This window comes from Zerene cesonia, chromosome 12 (genome assembly GCF_012273895.1).
Source record: "Zerene cesonia ecotype Mississippi chromosome 12, Zerene_cesonia_1.1, whole genome shotgun sequence".
NCBI classification, from domain to species: Eukaryota; Metazoa; Arthropoda; class Insecta; order Lepidoptera; family Pieridae; genus Zerene; species Zerene cesonia.
In genome coordinates, this window is record NC_052113.1 from 6,635,462 (window position 1) to 6,643,299 (window position 7,838).

Below are 7,838 nucleotides of genomic sequence, written 5' to 3' on the forward strand. Positions count from 1 at the left end.
TGATTGCATACCGGACAAATCTTTGTGGTTTTTGGTATGCGTTATTTAATGTATAATATGTATTTTCTTTTCAAATAAGTAAATAAATAAATAAATAAATAAACATAAAATTGCAAAGGTGAACGAGGTATATTGGGAAAGAGTTGAAATGTTAACCTTTTTAATTGTATCAATTATTTATTTTTGCTAATAACATACACTTTTTATTCTGTTTGCTAAAACAAAACTGTATTCAACCAATGTCGGTACATCATTCATCTATAATTTTTGAATAATATAAACCTAAAAGTATATATAGACTAAAACAACAAGACATTTAGACTGTATTGTTCCATTATGAAAATTTTACTTACAGCAACGATTGATCTATTTATAAATAGCATCCATGTATTATTTACCAAAAACAGTTTCAATAGGGTCGTAGCTTAATTAAATGCTGACAAGCCTTAAATTAAAAACTGACAGTCGCATTATACACTGTGACAGTAACAATATTAGGTATCATATTTTTAGCGAAGATTTTTTTTTTTACTCAATAAACAGCTTCATTATATAGTAAAAATAATAATTTGTCTTAAAACTTTGCATAAGGTTCCATATACTCAAAATCTATGTCGGTCAATGAAATTTTAGCTAGGTATTTAGCAAAACTCATATCTTATTAAAAGAGGCGAGCCTTCAACTAAAACTCAAACTTAAAGTAACATCGCGGGTATCTGTGAATACCTATTGTATAAAACATCGTGAGCGCCAAAAGTCAAAACACAAGTTTTAATGAGTTTTCTTATATTAATTATGTTTTTGAACTTGTTTTCATTTCGTATAGTCCTCCGTAGTCACTTTGGCAATGAGGGCGAAATAAATTGTTTAAGCCTTTTATGTTTGAATACATTAATCAAAATTGTTATTGAACATCGATTTAATTAGGTCGGTTTTATTTATAATTTTCATCTGCCAATACTTAAAGTTCATGAATTTTTTAACAGTTTGCTGTCCGTCTATCTGTACATCCGCTTGGTACCAGGATGTAAATATCCTATTAACAAATTAATATTTCAAGTGTCTTTTCAAGTATATTTTTACTATAGTTTTTATTTGTTTAGTAGCCAACAGTTTCCATGGAAACGAAAGTTTCACCTACTAATTAGTAGATAGGTAAATTAACTGAATAAATACCTGTTTCGTTATAACGATAATGAATAAAATATACACGTTCAGCAGTAAGCCAATGGCGGAGATGACAGTAACAGCTACGCTCAAAGCGAGCTCCACCGCCATCTCCTCGCGATCGTCCGTCCCGTTCATCCCAATGCAATGGTCTATATCTGTCTCCCACACACCGCTACCTCTTCCATGGTGCCTTAGTACTTTCAATAACCATCTTAGCTATCTTACTGCTGCCGCTGCGTTCCACCGCATTCTGGGTCGAGGTTCTGAAACAAAATATTTTGATTTTTGTAGAAAGTTATTAAATTTGTACATGTATATTTATTTTCCTTAGAAATGAATGAATATTGGATAATGGATATTGATGAAATGATATGTGAAGCAATTTGAATAAAGACTCGCTTGTCTCCAATATAAAGACATATCGCGTGTTTTGTTCGTAGCCTGTCCCTTGGGATTGAAAAAATACGCTATAGAAGTCTCATGGTCTTACTATTTTAAAGTTCTTTATTTAGTGTGTATGACCAAACTATTTAATATACAATAATAATTTAATAAAGAGGAATCATTAATTGATATTTTGTATGTGTGTTTATAATGTTTCACACAAAAACTGTTAGACTGATTTCCAAAATTCTTTAACCATCAGAAAGCTGCATTCACTGACTGACGTAAACCATATATATGTACCACGAGCGAAGATGGAGCGAAAAGTTAGTAGATATAGAGCGCCTCACCCCGATCAAAAGAAAGTTCTCAGAATAGTCCAACTGCCGATAGCCAGCTTTAAATAGTCTCACGCTACTGTGAATTATCGATAAACAATAAGTTATCCTGTCAACTACCACAACGATTGTTTGTCACGATAACATGCGGTATTTTCGATTTGCATTGTTTTATCATTGCGCAATGCTTCATATTTAATCTTATTTAAACTCTTATCACCTGCTTTTAACTTCTAATAATCGGGTATATCTCATATACCCGAGAGTCGCCAAATCGGGTAATAAAATACAATTTAGACGCTTTATAAGATTAATTACAAATCACGCATGAACTTTAAGGATACATAATATTTGTATTCATTATACTGTTCATCACGCAAATTTTAATATATTTGAATTTAATTACGATAATTTATTTCTTCAATAAAAAGTCTAGCTCACGAAAAATGCATTTCACATGTTTTAACGAAGCCGCATTTTCAGTCTAACCGATTTCGATTAGCAAAAAAAAAAAAAAACATCCACTGTTTCCTGTATAAATACATATAAAGTATTTTGTACAATCATTTGGATATCCGCAAAATCCAGCTGATTATAAAAAAAAATCAATGATTCGGGGATAAGGGTACGAGATTTAAATCCAGCTTAATATCTACTTCGCATCAATAATTATATAGCCAGCCGTTAGTTTATTACACTTCTATAAATTATGTATAATGTATGGAAAAATAATGCGTTAATCTGTTAACAAATCACAATATCTCAATAGTTTGCAATCTCGTGAGTTAGATTATATAACGTTTTTTTATAATTTTACGATGACATTAATACTTATAGCCTATAAGCCTTCCCAAAAAGTGAACTATGGAATACAATAATAAACTAATTCAAGTCAGAAAACAAATTCTTCAGCGTGATATTTTAATAAGTATAGTATATGTACATAAAACGGATAAAATCTCTATTTAGTCTATTCTAATTATCGCTATCCAAACGTCTATTACCATATTTAACTATTCACTTTCTTGTTGCAATAGCATGTTTGATATGGATATGATAACCCAAAACAATGCCCTAACAGCTGTAATGCATAATTCATTGTACGCATATTACCTACCTCTAGGCTGAATTTAGAACAGCCACGTTTATAGCATGTAAAGCGCAAATGCAGTAGTTTCAGCGTGATTTACGGACAAACATCAAAACTCACAAATATTAATATTAGTGTGAAGTGTGATAAAAGTTTATAGAGAAATTACGCTTTACTGTCTTTTTTATCGTGTAAGTTCATATTATAATTATTAGCGTTTATATACTTTCGACTAATATTATACACGCGAGTTTGTTAAATGTGTGGATGTTTGTTAATCTTTCACGTAAAAATCTCTTTTGGGATCAGTATGAAATTTGGCGAGACCGGGCGAGTGTGCAGGAAATAAATTGATTTTTCAATTTATCTGCGTATGTAGAAAACATCACCACTCCTTAAAACGTTGTGAGGAAACCAAAATGTCCGAGAATCAAAAGTTCGAAGCCATGTGACATCTGCTAACCCGCTCTTGGCCAGCGTGGTGGATTATGTCCTGAACCCTCATAGGAGGCCTGTGTCCCAGCAGTGGGAACATATAAGGGCTGATGATGATGATGAAATTTGATACAGACTTAGATTGTAGTCTAGATTAAGACATAGGTTGTTTTTTAGTCAGTTACCACGCGAGTGAAGCCGCAGTCTCCAACCAGTATAAAAACAAATGAATAAAACGAGTAATTTGTACTTCAATAAATAATTATTGTGCCTTTGTTCTGAAATAAAATTACATGAGCTTATTACCAAAATAGCATAGTTAGTAGGTAATAGGTAATAGATACTAAACATATAATAAATTCATATCGAAACAAAAATAGCATCTTGCGATGAGGTAATTGTCTTTGATTGATGTAAAGGCGGGTTCGACCCAACGCTTTGGTAAAGTGGTCCTATAAAAAATGTATACACGTAAGTTCAGAAGTGACACGGTTACCTTGACCTTGCATTGAATACCTCATAAATAATTTGTGGTCGATTGTAACTGAAATCGACTCAAGGCCATCGATTTTCTTTCACCAATTACGTTCCGTGATTGAATATTTACAGGCATTGTTAGTATTCACACTACAGGAAGTAGGTTATTAGCGTATTGATTTCTTTTTAATTCTTACAAGGCTGTGGAAAGGTGGAAACCTCATATTATATTGCTATAAATGTTTAATTTAAGCTCGTTTGTTTTTATATTTGTTATGTAATGGATGTACAGAATTATCTGTATAACAATAGTTATTATATTATTAATTCCGCCGCGTGTTTTTACATATTTTTGTATTATGTATTGTAAGTCGTGCTGCGTATTGTACAAATCGCTTTATCAAAATTTTAACATGGCAGCATTTAGGGCCATCTTTTGTTGAGTGTGTGTCCTTGATGTAATGGTGACCCAATTTGTTGCATGCGGTTTGAATTCAAATTGTTAATCAAAATGTTAGGAGAAATATATTTTATTCTCTTGTCTTCTATGCAACGTACTGCACTTTGTTGTATTCTATGCATACTTTTTCTGATTAGTACTGGATTGAATAACAGGCTTTTGCTAAGCCTATTTTAAAAACAAAAAAGAAGACTTCAAGATTAATGTAAATATAAATGCAACAAGACCGTGCACATATATATGTGTGTGTGTGTGTGTGTGTTCGACCCGGGCGAAGCCAGGCTAAGCGGCTAGTGAACAATAAAATGTATCTAATTAACCCACAATTACATAATAATAAATTTCACAAATTTTAGCAGGAAACATGATAAGTCGTTGGTATGCTGAAACTTCATAATGTAAGTTTTAAAAGCCAGGTGCATTCTAATATCAATGAACGTCATCAAACACAACATATTAGTCTGGAAAATATGTTAAATTAATAATCAAGTTAGTGAAGGAGTGCCTCTCCATAATAATTTTTGGAGAGGTTTCTACGAGACTTCATAGTACTTTGGAAATAGTAAAGTACTCGACTACCACATATAACATGTGGTAGTCGAGCACGCTTCGGCGTGAATTGGGCCAGTTGGCACCGGGGAAGTACCACACCCCCACAGAAGACCGCCGTGAAATAGCATTCTGCTGTGTTTCGTTCGGTGAGTGGGGGAGACGGAGGCCCATATCCTTTTCCTTACCCTTCCCAGTCTTTTCCATTATTCTTATCGCCAATCCTTCCTTAATCCCTTCTCAAAAACTCGGCAATCCATTTGTAGAGGCGTAAGGTCTGCAATGGACATTATGCCTGTAAATATTCATGGGCCATGGTAGCGCTTACCATCAGGCTTCCCACCTTGCAATGGTGACCGTAAGTAGAAGTAGCAAAGTAGAAGTAGTAAAACATTTTTTTCATTCACTTCCTCATGCTTCAATGTCTGAAATCTTGAAAATCTTCTACGGCACGCCGCCAACACTTTTTATTTGTTTGATCGGCTCGCGTAGAACCCCAAGCCTACGACTGGCTGACTTTTACATTTCCTCAATACATTCAGCTGTATTCGATCAAATCTTCGGCTGTTGCGGTTCGTACCCACCGACGAACTTGCCTGTTATACTGCTACAAAAGACATTGCATCCAAGTATCAACAAAATACCTTCAGTAGTTTTAGTTAAACACACAACACAACATCGAAAGAATTTTTGAAGTCGGTCTAGTTGTTCCTTTTTTTTTTATGTCATAGTCGGCAATGGAGCTGGTGGGTCGCCTGATGGTAAGCGCTACCACCGCCCATCAACATTTGGAGAGGCGTAAGGTCAAATTAAAGACCTTTCGCCTCTACAAATGGATTGCCGACTTTAATTGGGAAGGGAATGGGAAAGGATTGATGAGAGGAATAAAGGAAAGGACTGGGAAAGGTAAGGAAAAGGATATGGGCCTCCGGCTCCCCCACTCACCGTACGAAACACAATAGCAAGCTATTATTTCACGCCAGTTTTCTGTGGGGGTGTGGTACTTCCCCGGTGCGAGCTGGCCCAATTCGTGCCGAAGCGTGCTCGACTCCCACAATAAACCTGAAATTATCACGTCGAAACAAGCAAACTCTTCGGCTTTATATTATTTGTATAGACAGACCTTTAAAGTAAGTAGTTAACTTCACCTTATTACGTTTCAAGAACAGGGTGTACGGTTCTAATGGACGCAACAGATGGTTCGGCCCATTAGGAGATGTGACAGAGAAATTGTGTCGTGCGGGCGTTTATAACATCGTTAGTACATCTAGTTACCTCTGTAGAAACAAGTCTTCAATAGTTTAAACGATAAACCAGGGTGTATTATTTTAATACGACACAGCTTCGCGCCTCGAATGTGTTAACTTAAAATATATGATTAAATAATTATAATTCTGATATGATTACTTAATTATTAGTTTTATAGCATTGAAATGCTTTTATAAATGAGAAATGACGGGATTCGAACCCGCGTTTCTTGCCTAATCGAATCTATAATATATATCTATAATAAAGTAATCGAATTTCTTCTACTCTTTCGGTTTCATGTGCCTACGGGGCACCCCACCTCTATTTCTACTTTTTGTATATTTTTGGTATCTTACTTAAAATAAACAAAGGATTGGTTTTAGCTGTTAGTTGCTGTAGTCTAATTTTACAAACTGAATTTTCTTGATTATTGCGCCTACGCAAGGCTGCATTGATTAAAAGTTCAGTCTATAATTAACTATAAGTATTCCTTGCGCCAGAAATCTGTATGCCTTTTGATATATTTACCTACTTTTTTCCCGTAAAATCGAACCCAAGAAATGTAGAATTACTTAGTAATATTGATTTATAGTTATAATTTTCTTCTTTTATACTAACTTGGGGCTATTTATTCAAAGTAACACGCAAGTTCGTCCGTAGGTGAAACCCGTAACAGCCAAAAAATGGACAGCTCACAGTTGACTGTTTTGAGGAAATGAAAAAGTCAGCCAGTTGTAATCCAAAGAAACTTACAAAGAAAAAATGTGCTAGCGGCGTGCAGTACACGATTTTCAAGAAATGTTTTTTTCAAGTTTGAGGAAGCGAATGAAAAAAAATGCTTTTAAACTTCCAAATTCCATTGATCAAATCACCAACGGAGCTACAGGCGACATTCACCATGTGAACGATACACTTACCTATTACCAGGTTACCAGTCAGTACCAAATTATTGACCAAATTCGCGCCAGGCTCACAGATTATTCATTATCCACACAGTTAAGAAACTGGTGTTACTTGTCTCGATAAATGTCAATATTAAATTCTCACAATTACTCGCCATTTTCCTCCGGCTCGTACTTAAATATTCTGTAAAAGTCCCATGAATTTATCTTCAAAGGGATGTCCGAAATGGATACGCATCACGTAACTGAATAAAATTTTACGACAGAAAGTTTTCATACATTCGTTCTATCTTATTACTGACTTCAGTATGAAATCACATTGCATATTTTTTATTTATAGCTTATTGTGCTACGCCGTTTTGACTACAATTCTCGGAGGCAATTATTAAAAAAAAAAAGGTGCGTGTGCGATTCACACACGATAGAAGTGAAACTTCAATCGACAAAAGAATGAGATGAATATATATAAAATAGTATGTATATTTCTGTCTCATTCTTTGCCAGCTTCGTTCTACACATTTTTGTATTTGCGTCTCTTACCTGTCGTTTTTCCGTTGCATCAGGTTTGAAATCACAACGATTCTAAAGAAGTTTCACTTCAAAAAAATTTGTGTAACGTTTCATGATCAAAATGTAAAACAATTTAACAAAAGAATTTCGTGACACCATTATTAGACTACAGGCCCATATAGAAAAAATTACGGGTAATTTGAACCACCAGGTGACCTATCTAGAACGATATAAGAGCATAAAATAATAAGATTCAGCACTATGCCGTCACTTGT

At 34.4% G+C, this 7,838-nt stretch overlaps 1 protein-coding gene across 1 annotated transcript in view; it reads right to left on the reverse strand.

The window, feature by feature from the left end:
- Positions 1-7,838, reverse strand: part of LOC119830745 (beta-3 adrenergic receptor-like) — a 58,850-nt gene that overhangs the window by 18,737 nt on the left and 32,275 nt on the right. The window contains exon 2 of the mRNA XM_038353870.1: positions 1,177-1,433. Coding sequence (XP_038209798.1) covers positions 1,177-1,305 — 129 coding nt within the window. The 5' untranslated portion in view covers positions 1,306-1,433. The remainder of the gene's footprint in view (positions 1-1,176; positions 1,434-7,838) is intronic.